The 20,234-nt window shown below is 37.4% G+C and overlaps 1 protein-coding gene across 3 annotated transcripts in view; it reads right to left on the bottom strand.

The window, feature by feature from the left end:
• THSD7B (thrombospondin type 1 domain containing 7B) overlaps nt 1–20,234 on the bottom strand; it is a 349,927-nt gene that overhangs the window by 108,542 nt on the left and 221,151 nt on the right. For all 3 annotated transcript variants that reach the window (XM_061354342.1, XM_061354341.1, XM_061354343.1), the window contains one exon: nt 3,726–3,920. In XM_061354342.1, coding sequence (XP_061210326.1) covers nt 3,726–3,920 — 195 coding nt within the window. The remainder of the gene's footprint in view (nt 1–3,725; nt 3,921–20,234) is intronic.

The raw sequence follows: 20,234 nt of genomic DNA, 5'->3' as shown, positions 1-20,234 counted from the left end.
ATTCATGCTCCCTGCATCCCTATACTCACTCAAGGGAACAAATGTCTGTATGCAGCCTCTAATGATAAAATCAATGTTTTTCATGGCATGGGTTAGCCAACATGATATGAAGCAATCTTTATGCTGCTGAGCTCAAAAACATCTTTGCATTTGTCATCTGCATAGAAGGGGGAAATTCACCTTCACTAACAAACCACATCCGTATACTGTATTCAAAATTTTCACTAGAGATCTTGGATGCTCTAAAAATACTTCTGAAAAAATTTTTTAATGCTTTGATCCCTAAAGAAATGTTTTGTCTTTGGTATTCCACACACAAAAAAGATACTAAGAACAAAAGGCAAGTTATACAACCCCAAAACCCTCTTTCTAGACTGGAACCAAGAGTCTTTTCATAATATAATAGAAACACAAGCTGGCTGTCCTCAATAACTGTTTGCATACAAACACATACTTCCAAAGATAAAGGGCAAGGATTGCAGACCTCTTCCACTACCTAAAGGGGCCTATAAGAAAGCTAGAGAGGGACTTTTTACAAAAGCAGGCAGGGATAGGAAGTAGAAGGTGTCCCTGCTCATGTCAGGGGAGATGGAACTAGATGATCTTTAAGGTCCCTTGCAATCCAAACCATTCTAGAATTCTATGATACAATTCTATGAATACGAGTGTCCTTCAAGCCCCAGTTCTTTAAAAACTGTATTTTCAGAGTTCAGGGGAATGTAAAGTTCTAGCACAAAGGGATAACAAACACAAAGAAATAAAACAGTGCTGGAATCTTGATATTTCTCTATGTGTGTATATACATACATATACATATTTATACATATTTATATATAATCTTATGTATTATAATAAAATTTGATTAAGGTAGAATAAGACATACAACTCCACATATTTCAAGGAAAGTCTTTTTAAAGGCTTTTAGTAGATTGGGAGGTCTGCAGTGACGTTTCCAGCAGGTTATGTTTGATGAGCTGACAGAAGTCACAAACTCAGTGTATACGTACAGCTGTGTATTCTGCACTGTATTGGTAAACATGGGAATTTGGGACTTGGCCATGTTTGCCATTATTGCATGAAGCACATCAGGCACATTTAAGGATGCTAATAATCTCACACATATGACACTTTTCTTCCAACTTTCTCTGTCACCTGTTTTGTAGGAATCTTCCCTCTAATGAAACTGGCAAGAGAAAGCCCTAATGTGAGGGCAAAAGTGACATTCATCCCATACTCTTCACAAAGTAGTTTTAGAATTAGTGATGCTGATGTTTTTATCACCTTCAGAGATATCTTTAAAAACTACTATTAAAAATACTACCTCCAGAAATTCTGAAGATATAAATACTTCAATTAAATAGTATTTTCTTTTTAAAATTAAATTTCTAAACACTAACAAATATTATATGCATTAAATATTATCAGGTAGTACATACTGTACATAAAAATCCATGAAACGTTAAAAATCTACCTTCCTACAGAAAATACATTGTATCCATAATAAAGTGAATTAATTGACTGTATTAATTAACTGAAGACTTCTTTTAAAACTGTTTTCATTATAATGACTTTGAATTTTGATGTGTTCTGTAACAAGTCTTTCACTTCTTAAGTAATGACTAATTTCGTAAGTCTGTGATTACTTACAAAGTAAAATGAATAATACTATTAAAAACTGAGTGGGAGGCAAGCAAATACTTAGCAAACAATTAGCAGATTCCTATGAAATGACACTGTTAATGAATTCTGCAATGAGGCTGCATGGTATGTAGTTAATGGCTTGGTTTAAACCAAGACAAACTCTCAGAATGAAGCAAAAACATTCACGGGAGAACACGCAGAGTGTTGAACAAGGAGGTACAATTCTTGTACTCTTACAGAAAGGGAAAATACAAATGGATAAAGGACTCCCCTGACATTGTGAAATACTTCCCAAAATAGCACTTTCCTTAAATCTTTGGACTGAATTCCTGTGTATGAGATTTTTCAAGACTTCTGGCTAGCTCCACTTTTCATGAAGTTTTACACAAGTGCAAGACACCGCTAATCTCACTGACTTTCCCTTTTGAAATATGGTCAAACCAAAACTGGTATCTGATTTGGTCTTCCCTTGCTGTAATCTATGATGTTGTGCTGTCCCCACCCCAGCACAACCTGGGACTCCTGCTGCATGTTGACACTTGCTTTTCAGAACTCTTGCTGGGCAGGGGCTGAGGCCATGAGCTGCTTCCCAGCAGGAGGAAGGGAACCCAACAAAGTCATATGGGAAAAACTGGTGGTGTTTGGTCACAAATGCTTTGCTGGTGAGGAGACAAGCTATCAAAACCTATGAGAAACCACTTCTGGTCCACTTACTTAAATGGATTTACGTCTGACATAGAACATAGGAAGAAAGGGGATAGGTTGGACCTATATTGTTTTGCAACTTGCACAGATGTTCATAAAGAATATTCAGATTTAAAACTGCCTGGAAGTAAGTATTCACTTAATTCTTACATATTTTCTACAAGAACAGCCACCTATTATTCTGATACAGATAAAGGATTTCTACTACTATAAACATACAGAGAACATTTTAGAATATGCTGTTTAGCAGAAACAATAGAAAAATGTATAATAATGATTTTTAAGTAAAAGAGGAGTCTTTATCCTTCAATGAGCCATACTGAAAAATGGCAGCTTGAAGCCATTATATATGCATACTGTAATTGTAAGTTGCTAAAAACTTGGATCATTTGAGCAGTAGCAAACTGAATAACAAGACAGCCATGCAGCCAGGTACAAGTGAGTCTAGAAGAAAGGAGCAGCGGTAGCCACCATAATTCTCTGCCATTCAGTTCCCAGGCATTATCGCAGAAGATGTTTTTACAGCAATGTTAATATTCTACACCATAGTAGAAGTCTTTCAAGTTTCACCTCTATAAATGAAGCAAACTCAAGCCAGCTACACCATAGCTCTCAAACACCACAGAGAAATATGAAAATATGCCAGTTTTCAGAATAACAATAACAGTAAATTTCTTGTAAACCTTCTGAAAACAGTATGATTCATTTTAATTCAATTTAGCTATGCATGTGTGGGGAAGACAACTCTGAACAAAACAAGCAGTTCCAAACTATTCATGTTATAGAGTTCTAAAGCTTTTCAGTTTAGTCAGCATTCAGATAACATAATAACAAACCACAACAGCAAGTATGGGAGACTGCTCCATGTAATGGTTTGAACTAGAGTTTTTAATGGATACATATAAAAGAACAAACAAAATTAGTTTAATGATACTGTTTTTTCTTTATTCATGGTACTGATTTGCCCCCCTGAACTACTTACTGGATACTGCTGAGCACAAATCTCTCAGTTTTAAACTTTGCCCAGATTTCAAGAGTCTTAAACAGAAAATCACACTGATCTGTGCTTGTACAGTATGTACTTGTACACATATTTACTGCATGCTTCCCAAATTAATAGGCCAGATAAACTTGCACAATGAATAGTTGCATTTAGTTTATGCCTAAAAATGGCTTTCAACCGCTTAGTTTTTTCTGCACTATTCTAATACAAAATGTATGTGAATAAAGCAGTCAATGATCAGTATCAGATCAAAAAACAGTTAAGGATGATCAGTACTCTGTCTGGGCTTTCCCAAAACCCCAACAACAGTCCACCAACATCTGAGAGGCATTATTCACAAGTATCGCCATCAGATTAATATTATAAAAGATTATACCTGTTAGTGACCGCCTCCTACTTCTAGTTGATTCACAGTCAAATGAACATGCTGTAAATTTTGACCAAGGCGTAAATGTGCAGTCATCTTTGCAGGGAATGAGGCACTCCTGTACACGAGATGGCATAGCTCCAGCCCACCGCAAGCAGTCACCAACACTGGCGGAGTCGTTGTGCTCTGAGAGGCATGTAACAGCTGAGAAGTAAAATTACAGAAATCTTTACACTTGTATCCTGTGTTATACTCTGTGCAGTCAGTACTTGTGTTCTATGTGAGATTCTCTCTCTCCTGGGTTAATAGGATAACGCTGATTTATTTTTAGGTCATTATTCATGCATCACTCAAATATGTGCTTGAAACTTCACAAAACCATGAAGACACAGTCTTATTTGAGCCATGTGTTATCTAAAGGATGATATAAATTCAATCTTCTCAAGGAGGCAGTCATTTTAAGGGTGGGGGCAATGGCTTCAACAATGATACACTGTACGAACAAACAAGAAAAGATAAAATACTGTGGCTATGTTCCAGAAAACATAGTTGGCCAAGACCAGGATTCCCAAGCTTTGATGTACACAACACTCATGCAACTGAAACTGCAATTTCCTAAATATTGTGCTAAACTTTGTGCTCTCCCACTCTGTGGCCATTTGAACCTTTGAATCTCTGGCATAAATGGAGCTGTGTAAGAGGAAGGGCACAAGCATTCAGTCTGTGGCCATGATACAAAAGGACTGCAGCTACTGCACTAGAAGTCTGCTTTTACAGTGCATGACAGCTTGCTATGAGGATGGATGAATGAGAACTACTGAATGGATCCTTTAACAGGGGAAAAAAAAAAAGAAAAAAAACACAAACAAACAAACAGAGAAAGAATAATAAAAGAAACCTGATCTGCAGGTCTCAACTGAGGACAGTGTTACTCTGCTGAGCTCCATCCAACCTGAAATGCCATTGCACACAGGCAGAAGCAGAGCCCCTGTGCATATACTGAGATTTGTCTTCATGCACAGCAACATCAAGGCTGCAGCCCACATTCACATGCGATGCATTTCTCTAGTGCCCTGCCCAAAGATTACAACAGCTCTCTAAAGACTGGACCATGCCAATAGGAAACACGAGGCACAGGGCTGGGCTATTGCTCTGGTCTCTGAATTTGGATGTAGATGCCTCTGGGGCCAGGTAAGAGTCAAACAAGGTTTGCAAGGGCATAGCCCAGGACTTAAGATTTGCCATGTTTTATTTTAGCTCAATCCCCTTTTCCTTCAACACCCCTATCCTTTTTCAGACTGTAATGACTAATTTTTCAGGGCGGACAATGGCACTGGATAGCCATGACAGAGGACAAAATTATTAATGTGTAAATCTGAGTCACAGGAAGCCTGTAATAAAACTTGCTAAAGTTTCAGTGAATTAATAAGTAATTATAATAAATAAAAATAGTCTGCACATCATGGAGTCTTTCGTTTCATTAATAGTAATTAATTCTCACAAAATCTCTAAGATTATAGGCTATTTATATCCTACTTTGTAGGTTAACCAAAGGAAAGATCATGACTTGATTAAAGTAATAAAGTCAGGGACAGAGACAGGAACTGAATTTGGCCCCAAGAGTTTAGTCATCTCATGCACTTTGATTTCAGGCAAGTTCACACATCATATCATAAAGCAACAGAAGATGAAATTATTTAATCCAGATTTTATTATTTAACAAACTGTGATATTATTTTGTGGAGATTCCTAAATAATTCAGGTTTTTGAGACAGCATATGTTTTTCCTTGTTGTCAGCACTTAATGCAACTAGGAATGCATGAAGAAAACAGAAAATGAGAACTCTGTTTTCTTACAGTTAAATGATTTACTGGGGTGTAACTTAGCAATGAGTACACCTGTTTTTTAACTACAGGACTGTATGGAAGCAAGGGATGGGTTAGCAACCATCTGGAAATAAAAAAAAATAAATAAAAAAGGAATTAGATTTCTAAGAAAAAAATCAGCATTTTGAAGAGCATGCAAAAGCTAAGCAATTGTTAGAAGTCTCTTTAGACTCAAATGACAATAAATCATCATAACTACCTCTAAATTGTTGATCCTCACCTTTGACTTTCCATGCTTGTGACCCTTCCTAGCTCTCAACTCTGGCAGTCAGAAACTTGGACACATTCCCCTTCTCAGTTACGAGAGCGTAAGGACAGAGGTCACCATTCTGTATGGAAAGCAGGGTAATTGCCCTCTTCAGGAAGGTTAAACAAGTAATAGAATCTGATGCCCAAGGTCTGTGTAGCCTCATTACCTTCAGCAAGGACTCTGGCAACATAGATATGTCCATGTGAAGTACGGCCAAGTATATGCAAACCATCCTCTCAGCATCATGACAGCCACTAGCATCTGCAGGGAAATGAGCAGTATCCTACACCACCAGCCCCATGAAGCAGTTTTTGAACCTACATAATAAACCATCACGTTGCAATGTTTACTACTGTCTGACAGAAGACCACAATTCATTCCTGACATTTATTAATGGCAACGCAAGTGATGGAACTTCTAAATATCAGTGTTAAACTAGACACTCCATGCTGCAATGAGTTATTACCTAATGGCCTCATCTTCTGCACAAATGTGCTTAATTTTAAACATACAAATAAGTCACTGAGATTGTTGAGCCTATTTTGATGCTAAAAGTGATGGATATATAAGAACATACAAGATCAGGGCAAATATTTGACAGAGATCATGGAGCTTAAAGAAACTGGTGTAGAGGAAAGTCAAAATTACAAATAATATAGTGTGTTATACATGTATAAGCATGGAGACATGATGGAGTTGAAAAGAAGAAAATACAATGGATAGTCTAGTAAGAGATCTAAGACTTAAAGGAGGAGAGAAGGATGATCTCCTGTGAGGTGATTAAGGACAGGAAGGTGGTTGAAAATAGAGAATTGCTTCTTTTTTTAAGCACTGATCCTTTTAACTCAACCCGGTAATTCCTGAGAGAGCAACAAAACCCCCATGCCAGCAAGGAGAGAAGGCAATGGCCAAAGAGCAAGGAATCCAAACAGCATTTTTTGATGCCTAAGACACTACCTAGAAAGCAAACATTTTGCTTTTCTGGTTATCAGTGCCAGCAGCGTTACCACTACACTGGTAGGCCCAGATGAGCACCTTCTTGGAGACCCAACCAAGCAGCTGCAGCACTGCTGTTAAAGCAGGCGCTTCTTGTTTCACATGTGTAAATAAAATGCCAGCCATGAACATCCAGTACCCTTACACATCAAAAACTCAGGCTGCCTTGGATTTGCCTAAGCAGTACAGTGCATTTCAGTCATACCAGAAGGCAATTAATTTCTACTCAAGAGACTGCTACCATCTTCAAAGACAATGCCAATGTATGACTTCGTCACTTTGAGCTGAATTACCTTTAAAAGATTGAGCTTAATGGGCCTGATATTTACAGCATGTCAGTCATAAAAATGGCAGGATTTCTGGTACATGCTTACAATGATGCTTCAGGTGAGCAGCATAAACTGCTAAAATAAATTAAATAATAAAACAAATGCCCCATTAGGGCATTTTAATGGATTGAAAAGGGCCAGACACAAATCAGTAGAGCTGACAGATCGACTCCAGTGATTCATTCAGGAACTCATCACCTCATTTCTGCCTGCTGTGAACTTATTTCTAAGTTAAGTTAGCTTTAACACTTACAAGAAAAATATTTTCAAATACAGGCACTTCTGGAAATAGAATGAGACAAATCTGTTTTCAGTGGACCTTCAGGAAAGTTAGTAAAATTATTCATCCTCCGTGGTTTCAAACTACTGATTGGGTTGGCTCATGTGTGGTTTATGTTGCATAAAAAAATATTTCCCTGTAATCCTCAGTTCTGTCACAGTGGTTTTTAATAAACTCATACCGCAAAGCCATGTCTGCTATGTCAACATCTCTTTTTTTTTTAAAGTGAGTACCACTGGAGAGCAGTCCATTTGCAGCCCTATGCGCCGAGGAAAAAAAATCACATAGTAACAATAAATCCCCCCTAGACATAATGTGTGACTTCTACCATCTCTGCAGCATTTAGAATGGCCACAAACACACGAATAGAAACAGCTAATAACAGGACAATACCAGATAAAGGGATTCAAATTACAATATTGATTCCCATAAAGAGGGGAAATGCAGGATTTCCTTTTGAACTCCTGCTATTCTTTCTTATTACCACCAGTCAATGCCACCAAACCGGAAATAATCACTTCGGGCCAAGCTGCGGGATGACAATATAGTGCAATTCTGTTGAATTACACAAAACAATGGCTGGCACCCCCCCAAAAAGTACATTTTCTCTCATAACAACAGAAATAATATCATGAATTAAATTGAAAAGTAATCAGGTTTAAAATGCTAAAAGATAATAATATTTTTCTTTTTTCTTTTTTTTTTCCAGGAAAGAGCTGGAATTGTTTAACATAGTGTGGATACACTCATTAGGGTGTCAAGAAAAGTTAACAATTAATATGAGCAATGAAAATAGCTGCAGATGCAACCTCTGCTTCAAGGCATAAGTCAAGTGTTAAATGTACAGCTTGGGGAGGAAATTACCCTTTCTGCAGTTATGGAGTCCTGTCGGGACACTGAACAAGGACTGCTAACAGGATATTCAGTCTAACAGGATGACAGACTCTGCCTTCTGGTTTTGACACCCCCAAGAGTATGTATGCCACCATGTTAGCATATGACATGCAGAAGCATATGGAAGCTATATTATTTAACTACATTTATCTTAAATTAAAAGCAAACAGTAGACACTTCTATAAACTTTTATTTGGTGAGATCAAATGTTTGCATGCTGCCAAATTGCAAAGGCACTGAATGCATCCTTAGATGATGCTACACCACCACCACGACGTAAGTATGTCAACATCAAACTGGGATAACTCAAGTGCTCTCAGGAGACACATGACTGACTTAAAAGCACTACAGATGGTCCTAACAAAAGGAGTGTATTGAGAAAGAAATATTACAGGCATAGCATTGCATCCAATAAGAAAAGATACCATAAATATAGTTCCTCTTACGTAAAAATCCAACTACAGACAGTCTTGGTAATTACGTCCATTTACCAAAGTTATAATCAATTCTCCTTTAAAAATTCATTTCAACAGTTTGCAAAGAGTAAAAAGCTGAAGAGTGAAAATATCAACTACAAACCAGTAAAATTATATTGGCCACGGCACTTCAATTTGGGAAACCTAAATTAGCGGTTTCAAAACTCTGGAATTAAATGTCATTAGAACATCTGAAAACAATGACTGATAATTCCGGAGAGGTACACGCAGGCCAAACACTGAAACTAAAGCTATGCAGCAGTGTAAATGAAATAATTGGACTTAGTACAGGAATAACAGGATGACCTATGAGGTTAGACAAGAGGTCTAATGCCCAAGAGTTGTAGACGTATACAACCTTCTCTGGCTTCAAGCTCTAAAAATGTGTGAAAAATCAAAGCTAGCATGAAAGGCAAAGGAATCCTTTGAATATAGCTGTTTATCTTCTCATTGTTCAGAAAAATTCTCATTTTGTGTTGCTTAATTATTTTCATTACCCTTCAATATAACAAGATAACTTATCACTACTTATATATATGACTAATTACAAGTGAAAAAGGAGCTCAGATATAATATGTTAGGAAAAAAAGAAGAAAATAACTTTAAGGATCCAGACTTGCTGACTATAATACAGTTCTGGCTCACGATGACCTCATTTATTTTCTGTATTGATGCTTATTTATACTTAGAATCATAGAAACGTTTGGGTTGGAAGGGACCTTAAAGATCATCTGGTTTCAAACCCCCTGCCAGGGGCACCTTCCACGAGAGCATGTGCAACATTTATGTTATTCTTGGTACATTAACATAACCCCTACCTATAGGAGACTGGAAGCAGACAAAAGATGTAAGATAAGGCTCTGCTGACCCTCAGGTTTAAGTCTATGGTCCAGTTTCTATAAGGACATAAATACACATTTCATTTTAGCAATGTGACAGCCCCTTGGATGTAGCAGCACTCCCTGCAATTAAGTGCTTCCAAAGTCTGGACTAACAGAAGCAAAATATAAAAAAGAAAATTAAAAGATAACAATTAAAATGAAATCTGAGGAAAAGAACAAATGATGCCAGGAAGGACATCAGAGAGACAAATCTAGGAAAAATACCAGAGTAAGAGCTGGAACAACTAGTTATGCAGCAAGGACGCTGGCTCTAAGATCAGTTTCCCATTTTATAATTATTAATTATATTGACAGTAGTGCTAAAGGGCTAACAATGCCATTGAGTAAACACAGTACTGAATAAACAGCTCCCACCAATGCACTCTATAAACAAACAATAGGAACCTGAGATAATGTTGGGAAGCAATAAAGATGGTAAATATCAACTGAAAAGATAAAGGAAAACAACTTAAATGATTTGCAAGAAGAGAGGTCAGGGAAGAATTGGGTAGACAAGTTTGGTCCAGAGCTGTAGCATGGAGAAAAGACTGTAACAAAGGAAAGGGGAGAAGTTTGGGATAATATTAGAATGGAAATTAAAAAAAAAAAAAGCATGCAAAACTGTGAAGATCCTTCTCAAGCTAAAGGTCCATGGTTTAGCTGCTCTTTGCGTTAGTTCCTCTCTGCAGCCTTCCCACAATAAGGCACGCACATGGGGAAAAGGATAGGTTAATCTAAGTACAGGAGGCTCAGAAAAAGAGCAGTCTTGGCTGCAGCTTTCTGGGGGCCAGCATGGTGAGAGGTGACCTCCAGCACAGCCAAAGCCGTGCCTCTGCTGGGGTAGCCATTTGCATGTGTCTGACCCAACCACAGAACTCCCTCACAGCTCCATGCCATTGGCATACACCAGAAGGGACAAAGCAGTCTGTACAAAAGGTCTGCATACCAAATGCACACATCCCTCCCACACTGTTCACTCTTCTTGGCTCATGGCTCTCAGCCAACATGAGCAAGCAACAGAAGGAAGCAGTTGAAATGGGTTACATTCCAGGGCAATAAAGTCAGTGCAGGCTGACATCTGTCATATAATGCCTTAAATTGGACTCACCTCTGTTCCATTTTAAAGTAAACTCTTCGGAGTACAATTTTTGATACTTATGGATGAGTTTATAGATTATTTGCCTTGGAATATATGACTAGAATCACTGTAAGAACTGAGCTGTACATGTCAATTTTGTTAGGCTATGTTGATGTTTTAATTTTTCCTCATCTGTGAACCAGGACTGCCCACTGTTTAAGGAGAAGTAGGAGAGAAATACATTGCTGTAAAGGCCATTCCTCCTCCCACCCACACAGGGAATGCAAAACATAAGATTGATACATCAATGTCTAGCACAATTTTCATTTTAATACAAGTATTTTCTTATTGCAAATGGTTCACAGTCTGCCTGGCTAGAAAGACAAAATAGTATGATTTTTTTAATGTTTCAAATTTACTTTGGCCAGAGAATAACTGCAATCTGAGTGCTCCTACATTATACAATCAGTCTAAGGAACCTTTCACAATTTCCCCCTTTTTTTTTTTCCTAACATTATTATAGGTTTTGAATTGCTTTTACTTTCATTTTCTATAAAAAAAAAAATCTGTGAAAGTGCATTAGATGATTAATGACAGAAATTATGCTTCTGCTCCTTTCAGAGAACATAACAAAATGCAAAAATATTTTTCCTTTTTTCCTCTTTATGTGGCCCACAATTACTAAAGTTACTTGAGTTCAATTTTATTTGTAGCACCTATTATCAAGTTATATTTAAGAATTATTTACTGCATAACTTGAAAATAAAACTAAGACATCTTGTTATATACGCACATATTGAGACCACAGTAAATAAAAAGAATCAAACATGCCAAATAATACAAGAGAAAATGTAAATCAAACACATTTACAGTAACTCAAGTAACTCAATTCTAGTAACACAAGTTTGAAAAGCACTTAGCTGATTAAGAAAGCACTGACTTCCTTTTGAAAGTTTTGCTTCAGTTATATATTCAGTGGCATTTTTTTTAATTTTTTTTTTTTAGTGATAGCTGGATGAACTTAGAATCTCATGAAGCCTGTTTTATTCCATCCAGGTACAGCTTTTGGTAGCATCCCATGGTCATCTTTCATGACAGCAGTAAAGATCTCAACACTACAGCTAACTCACATGGCAAAACCAACCTTATGAAGGTCTCAGAAGATAGCCTTCTAAACTTGTCTGGACAAATGTCCATTTCAGTCTGATTTTTTTTGGCGTTGAGTTTGATCAAGTTAATCACTTGTATCACCTTTCAGATAACCAGGCATTCGAAAACATTGCATTATGTTGGTTTAGGAAAATACATTTGAAAATCTTGCGTTGGAAGGCGGGCACTCTGTCATTTCACTCCATCTATCGCTTTAGTGAAGCACAGATACTAAACCTAGAATGTAACACTAACACACCGGCGTATTTACAACTCCCACAACATTATATTTAAAATATTATGGTCCAAGATAACACCAAACAATTTTAATCTACCCTTCCTCCTCAGTTCCCTACTCCCCAGCTCAGGCTCTTCTGATTTAGGCTTTCAAAACTTTTCACTGCCCTTGGCTGATCAAGGACCAGCAACTAAGCTACTGTGCATATATACATGCCCTTCAACAATATTCAGCTCATCCTGATGAAAATCCTGATGAGCCTCATGCTCTCAAATGACCGTTTTCCTCTTGCCCCTGTTAATTCTGTTGTTAATACCCAAATCCTGCTCTACTAGGCATGATCCAAAGCCCTAGGCAAGATGGCACAAATTAACCTGCTGTTGCATAGATCTCATTACAGAAAGGGGTTGTGTGGCAGCCTGTTGTCCATCAGTGTGGATTCATTCTCCAAAATTCATATTTGCTCACTAATTGGTCACATAGCTAACATCTAACAGAGAATATTTGTCTGAAATTACTGCCCACAAAATGTTATTTATAGCACTGTACCTAAAATATGAAGATTTGGACTGGTATAAAAAAGACCAGTATGTGGTCTCCTCTATTTAATAGTATTTTTAAATAACCATGCTCTACCAGAATTCAGACCACAATGGCATTTTACAGCATACAGATTTGTCATCTTTACCAAAGTTCAAAACTGCAGTTCAGAAAGTAGAACATGGAAAGTTGGAAACCTCCCATAACTTCCTATATTCCATTCATACAAACTGCTGTTGTATTTTTCTAAAGTACCAATGGATTCTGTAGATAAAGTGTTCCTGCTAAAACTTTCCACTTCAATTATCACTTCTCTAAAGTAAATGAACAGATATGAATACTAAATGCTTTGAGGTTTGAAGTCTGGCTACTCATCTCCAGCCTAAAGCTGTTAAAATAACTAAATCTACTTTGACCAAAGCTAATAAAAATGCATACTCATATAATTCATGTTATCTAAATTAGGTATCTTACAGCCATCACAAAATAGTCTACTTTGTGAGACAAAATGAAGATACCATACTTGAGACTGAAGGGTCAGCACAGTCTAAGTACAGTGAAGTACCGCTACTTAGATTAAAGGTGAGAGAGGCAAAAAAAGACTGTGAAAAATTTCCCATGAACAACCTTAAGAAATCAAATGTTTGAGGCCTTTCTGGAGATCTGCCCAATAGGAAACCCAAGCATTCAGATTAGAGCCCACTACGAGCAAAGTCACACTCTGATGTGTGGGACTCCCATACATATAATACATAATGTATAAATTATACATATAGAAAGGCTTTTTATACTTCTTCCTGAACACTCCTAGTGTGCGAGGGAAAAGTGCTTTAAAGAAACCCTACCTCAGAGCATCCTTTCTTTAGCAGGAGAAAAGAAAGATAAACAAAACCAAAAAAGAAAAACAAATTCCCCTGAAAAGACTAACAGTCCAAAGTACTGAAGGGTGTATTTCTGTATTGTGTGTATAAAAGACCCTGATTCATGTACGTGTGAGAATTAGTATTACCCCTGGATCATGTTCAGTGAACATTTTTGTGTGAGCAAAGGAGTTCCAATAGGTTTGCCTCTTAAGAATAATAAAAATAATTACATTCATCTTCCCTTATATTTGCTGTTCAGACCGTTCTCACTGCTAGAACATTCCTTTTTTACTCTTCTTTTGAAGCTAACAGATCTAAAGGGACTATTTGCTTTCCCCTTCTAGTCTCTTAAACACAAGGTAGAAGATCAGAGAAGATGCAAAGGGTGGTATTATACAATATGTTATGTCTTTGTTATGATGATCTCTTCCTTTCTTACAGGCAGAAAAAGAAAAAAAGCGTTTCTTATGCAGCTTCTGTTACTCTTCCTTGATTTGCAATAGATTCTTATAATTGAGTGGAGATTATAAAGCCAATTGTATTCTTGCTGAAACAATGGGATAACTCACATTTGTTTCACTAGGAAAACAACAGATCCTATTATATTTTCTTTTTAATATCTATGAACGAAGCATTTGTTTGCAAGCATTTGTTTCTAAAGCAATTACACAATCCAAACACCAATGGATCACTATAGGATCATTCATGCTTAACAGATACAATATTTGGACACAACAAGTTCTCCACTGTGATTTCTTTACCAGTGGTTCAGATCATATAATTTACGGTTTAACTGAAGAAAAAAATTAAATAAAATAAAAGCAAATTAATATAACAGAAAATAATTGCATCAGACTTAGAAACACTTTCCACCCAGCTGGAAGATTGTTAGTAGAATCATAGAATCTTAGTGGTTTTAGCTATTTTTCACATGCTTCATTCTAGCTAACCCCAGGGTAGAGCTGACTGGGACACTACACTACATCTTCTTGTATTACAGTCTTTCCAGTATAAACCATTTTAATCTTCACTATAATAAATCACCAGTTTCTTCTCATTTTATACTCCTTTTCACCTGTGAAGATTTGTTCATCTTTGCTGGACCTCAGAGCAGTTTCTCCCACAAAATTGCACTGTGTGTGAATCTCTTGTAGATTTTTGCCAACTGTCATCACACTTAAAGTTAGGAGCGTTTAAAGCAGGGGAAGGTCATCTTTGGAAAGTAACTTGAAATAAAACTCTACAGAGTGGTTTATGGGTTTTTTCTGACTTCTTAAAAAATATTCTTTAAAAAGAAAGAAGAAATCAAGAAAACAAGAGTCCATGGAAATGAAGAGAGAGACAGTAACCTGATTGCTGTTCATATTCTGCCAGTGCCACAACAGTGGACCCACCACTTACATATACCAACATTTCTATTTATCTTCAATATGCCTCTCCTGGCTCATTTGAAAGTAGTTGGGCCATAAGTATGTATCATCAGCTTCCTCCTCCTGTAAGAGCAGGAATATCCTCCAAACCTCTGAGAAGTCCTCAATGTTCACACAGTGTCAGGACCTGTGCTGGTCCAGGAGCATATATGTGGCTCAGACCTGAGGCTGCCTCAGGGATACATAGCCCAGAGGAACATAGTACCCTGCCTTCCTTGGGGAGAAAACAGACTATGGCCAATTATGCCCAGCATGACCATTTCCCTTAGAGCCAAGTAAAAGTAATCAGAGAGTCTTCCAAAATTTTCCAAAGTGGTAATTACTTCTTTCATTCTGAGTAAGTCACTTAGGAAATAAAATTTCATGCAAAACTAACCCAATACTTTGAAAATCTGATAAAGATTCATGTCACATTTCCTTTTCAGAAGAGAGAACTGAGATTTGAAATTTTAAGTGTGTATTTCAAAGAAACAGTAAATAGCAGCTTTTTCATCAGAAGCCCAAAGGAAAAGGAACTATCCAGACAAATGTGCACTACTTGGGAAACTAACTCTTGCTGTTACTGTAATGAAAGTATAAATATAGGACACCACAAATTCATAGCAATTTATTTCTATGAGCAAGTTTGACATGGCACGGCCAAATAAATTAAGATTGTATGGCTATGCAGAACTGAGAGATTCTCTAAGATACGGCATTGTTTTTTTGCCTTTTCTTCAGAACTTTGTCTCTATTTCTCTTTAAACCTTTGTCTTGTCCTATTTGAAGACCTATGCTCCAGGGTTATATCTTATCAGTTAATTAATTTTTAGAATGGAAACATAGCAAAAATTACTATATAAACTTTTGTTCATATATATCAAAGCCAATGTCAACCAATGTGGTTCTTGTGTACTTAATCCAAGATATTTATAATCATAGAATCTCATCTTCCATTTACAGCCTGAGGCAAAAGTAGGTCTTGCAGAAAGATGTGGAAAATGGCAAGGTTTAGTAGAGCAATAACATTGCTCAACAGTTTGAATATTGGTCTAGCTACTAAACTTTATGCCATAAGGTTCTGGCAGTACATTATTAAATAACAAGACTTCATCCATGATTTTCACTTCCTCAGAATAATGCAAGATTCATTTCAGAAAAAAAAAACAACCTGTAATGTATGTGGGATTTTTTTCCCCAAAACCCCACAAACCCTTTAAGATAACACTATTCTTCAGTAGATTAAGGCAACACTAATGGGGAAGTATGGAGAGTGGGTGTGTAATGTATCAGTCCTTCTGAAAAAGGAGGACTGATACATTATACACCCACTGTAAATTAATGAACAATTTAGCAGTGAAATACTAGAAGCTTTGAAAACCAGGCTTTACAAGGTCACTACCAACAAGGAATAAAGAAGAAACCAATTAGGCTGGAAAGTTTGAATCAACAAATAAGAAAGAGAAGGATCCTTGGAGGCAACTTTGATTTTTATTTCACTGGCTCTTCACCCAACATAAGCAGATCTAATTGATGTGCATTAAAAAAATATCAGGAAAAAAGCCAATGTTTGAAAATCATTTTGAATTCACACAGTTTAAAATCAAAATAAAAGACCCAGCAGTAAAAAGGATGAAATACAGAAAAAGAATAAAAACTGAATGGCAATTGGAACCTGAGAGGATGATGCAAGGGCTGGGAGAATGCAGCAGCCTCTCGCTTATCTCCAAGCACGAATCTTCCCCCAGGTGAGGATCAGGCCCTTGGGCTTCTAATTCCTGTCATTTCAGAAAAGCTGTGGGATCTGGCACTGAGATATACATACATCTATACATGTGTGTGTGTATATATATATATAATTTATCACAATCCCCAATTTTTTAATTTATTTTTTTTTTAGTGCAGGGTTAAATCTATATAGGTTTGTTAAGAGTCTCTCAAGGAAGTTTCACTAAGAACAGTTTTAAAGTCAAGAAAACTTCTTATAATATAGTTTCAATGAAAGCAAGACAACATACTGTAGATTTAGATCACCGTATCAGTACTTTTGATTTACTCACATTTTCAACGTGAAGACAGGCAATTCCCATATATAACTTTATTCCAAAGCTGTGACCTTGACTTTTACTGAAAGTTCAATTGCAGGGGTATTGTTTTTGAGGGAAGATGAAGGAAGAAAGGATTTCTCACAGATAAGATAATGAACTGTCAAATGCAGCTTATGAAATACTACTGTTTCAAATAGATGCTCTGGTTTAACATGGGTTGACAGTAGCTTCAAAAATTATGACTAGATCATTATGTAGCAGCACACTGACTGCAAAGCCTGAATTACTTATTTGTTTATTTCATAAAGCATTAGGTATATGAACTAAGGCATCCCCACAGCCTTCCATGAAGGGATCAAAAGTAACAGAATAATACTAAATTAAATAAAACACATGGAAGGTGGATGATTGGAATTTGTCAAAAAGTAAAGAAAAAAGCATTGAAATGTACTATTAGTAAAGTTACTGGTTACACCAAGGTAAAAAAACATAAGTTGTTCTCTAGTTGAAAATAATAAAGGAACACACAAAATGACTATTTTAATTATTAACCCACTGTCCTAAGTACTCATACAACTGTAAAAATACAGTGAAGCTTAAAACAAACACCCCAAAGCACAAGATTCTCTCCAGGGTGTGATGAGAATCATGTACCCATATACACACAGAAAATAATCTTTTTCTTTTATTTTTTTCCAACTTTGTAGCAAGTTGTTTTTTTTCTCATAAAAAGACAAAAAGATGAGCTGCCAATACTGATATGTCTGCTATCAATAAATGAGAAGTCCTGATAAGACTAGAAGGTTTTTCACTACAGTAAACATGGAAGAAAAGGTGACATTCATATGAAGCTTTGAACAGATTATTGTATTCTATGTTGTCCAATATAACAGAAGCCCATTTCACAGTGCTATATAAAATTATTCTAGAAAAAATAAGTGTACACAGACGGTAGGGACATGGGTTAGATTTAAGTTAAAAGACATAAGATTGACAGTCCTCTTCCAGCAAAAGAATGAGCAAAGATTGTGAAGAAGTGAGCAAATGCTTAACTCTGTTTCAAATGCTTACCTACCTTTCTATCACAGATGTTTAAAATTAAGCTTAATATACTTTCCATTATGATTACAGTGGGATTCTTCAGTAACAAGCCCGAACAAACATGTTATATGTAATCACCTTCCAAAATCAAATTATTCTTTATCAACACAAAATCTGCTAAACCTACAAAAACACTCACTAAATAGCAAAAAACAGTCATCTGCTACCAATATTAGCCTATTCTTTTCAGAGTAACCTACATAAGGAAATAAAAAATGGGACCTGATTTTTCACCCCCACAAGACATCTGTACTTCGTCCCAGTACTGCCAGAGGCAGCGCTCAATGATGCATTCATATCACTCTCCTGAGCCATGACGGCTGCTTCATCATCTTTACATTATACTTCAGCTAAGATAACTGAGGTTTTGCAATAAGGCTATATTGCGAAACTATATAACAATCAACTAAGCATTAAAAAGTAGTCTGCAAATGTTTACACAGTTATAGCATTAACATATAGTTTTGACTGAAAGCCTGCTGTAGCCAGTATTTAACAGGTGAATTCATGTGATTGGTACAATAACATAAAGGGGCAGAGCTCTTCTGGAAGGACATGCAAATGATGGTGATATGTTTTATTTTATCTACAATTTATAGACCTTTTCAGGCTCTGGGCTAATCTATAGAGAATGACTGACCTACTGAGTGCTCAGCTGATGATTAAAAGTGAAAGGAACATGTATGCTATGCTGCAAAAAAGACCTCAAACAAGGTGAGCTGAAGAGCAAGCAGGAGGACACAATTCACACCACTCCACCTGGTGCTTTAGGAACACAGAATGGCCCAGAAAGTATAATTAATTCCTAGATTGACTGGTGAATTTAGTAAAGTTGGTCTGTTGAGGTGGGCACAGAGTAAATGCTACTTAGACTGTAAGCCATGAAGAGGAACTACCATCAAGGTGGAAGGCAGGCTGAAAGAGAATGACGGTTACATACCACAGCTAAAACAGTTGGACAGGCAGGTAGACTAATACATTCACATGAATATATTTGCAGTTAAACTAAGTAAGGCATCATGGAAGCCTGGGCTGGTAGGGAAAATTAAATTAAGAAAGGTGCAGTTCAGAAAAAAGACCAAAGCCAAAGCAAAAGCCCTTCTATTCAACCCAATTGGATATCCAATTTTATTTAATCCAGAGGGACCTTGACACGCTTGTGAGGTGGACTGATGCCAACCTTATGAATTTAACCATGCCAAGTGCAAGGTCCTACACCTGGGGCGGAGCAATCCCAGGCACAGCTACAGGTTGGGCAGAGAAGAGATTCAGAGCAGCCCTGTGGAGAAGGACTTGGGGGTGCTGGTCGATGAGAAAATGAACATGAGTCAGCTTCAGTGTGCGCTTGCAGCCCAGAAAGCCAACCGTATCCTGGACTGCATCAAAAGGAGTGTGACCAGCAGGTCAAAGGAGGTGATCCTGTCCCTCTGCTCTGCTCTCATGAGACCTCACTTGGAGTATTGTGTGCAGTTCTGGTGTCCTCAACATAAAAAGGATCCGTTAGAACAAGTCCAGAGGAGGGCCACGAGGATGATCAGGGGACTGCAGCACCTCCCATATGAAGATCGGCTGAGAAAGTTGGGGCTGTTCAGCCTGGAGAAGAGAAGGCTGCGTGGAGACCTCATAGCAGCCTTCCAGTATCTGAAGGGGGCCTATAGGGATGCTGGGGAGGGATTCTTCATTAGGGACAGTAGTGATAGGACAAGGGGTAACGGGTTAAAACTTAAACAGGTGAAGTTTAGATTGGATATAAGGAGGAAATTCTTTCCTGTTAGGGTGGTGAGGCACTGGAATAGTTTGCCCAGGGAGGTTGTGAATGCTCCATCCCTGGCAGCGTTCAAGGCCAGGTTCGACAGAGCCTTGGGTGATATGGTTTAGTGTGAGGTGTCCCTGCCCATGGCAGGGGGTCGTAACTAGATGATCTTAAGGTCCTTTCCAACCCTAACTATTCTGTGATTCTATGAGGGGAACAGGAGCAACCACAGTAGGGATAAGCCAGATCAGCTAAGCTCGGTCAAAAGCTACTCACTGACCTCAAACAAACAAAACAACAGCAACATAAAAAAAGGTGGAAACTAGGTCAACTGAGGATTAGCAGA

Source organism: Neopsephotus bourkii, unplaced genomic scaffold, assembly GCF_033783945.1.
Source record: "Neopsephotus bourkii isolate Nb327-2 ecotype Australia unplaced genomic scaffold, CSIRO-AGI_Nbou_v1 NB_730, whole genome shotgun sequence".
NCBI lineage: Eukaryota > Metazoa > Chordata > Aves > Psittaciformes > Psittacidae > Neopsephotus > Neopsephotus bourkii.
Note: the sequence above shows the minus strand (reverse complement) of the source record. Positions and strands in the feature narration are given on the sequence as shown.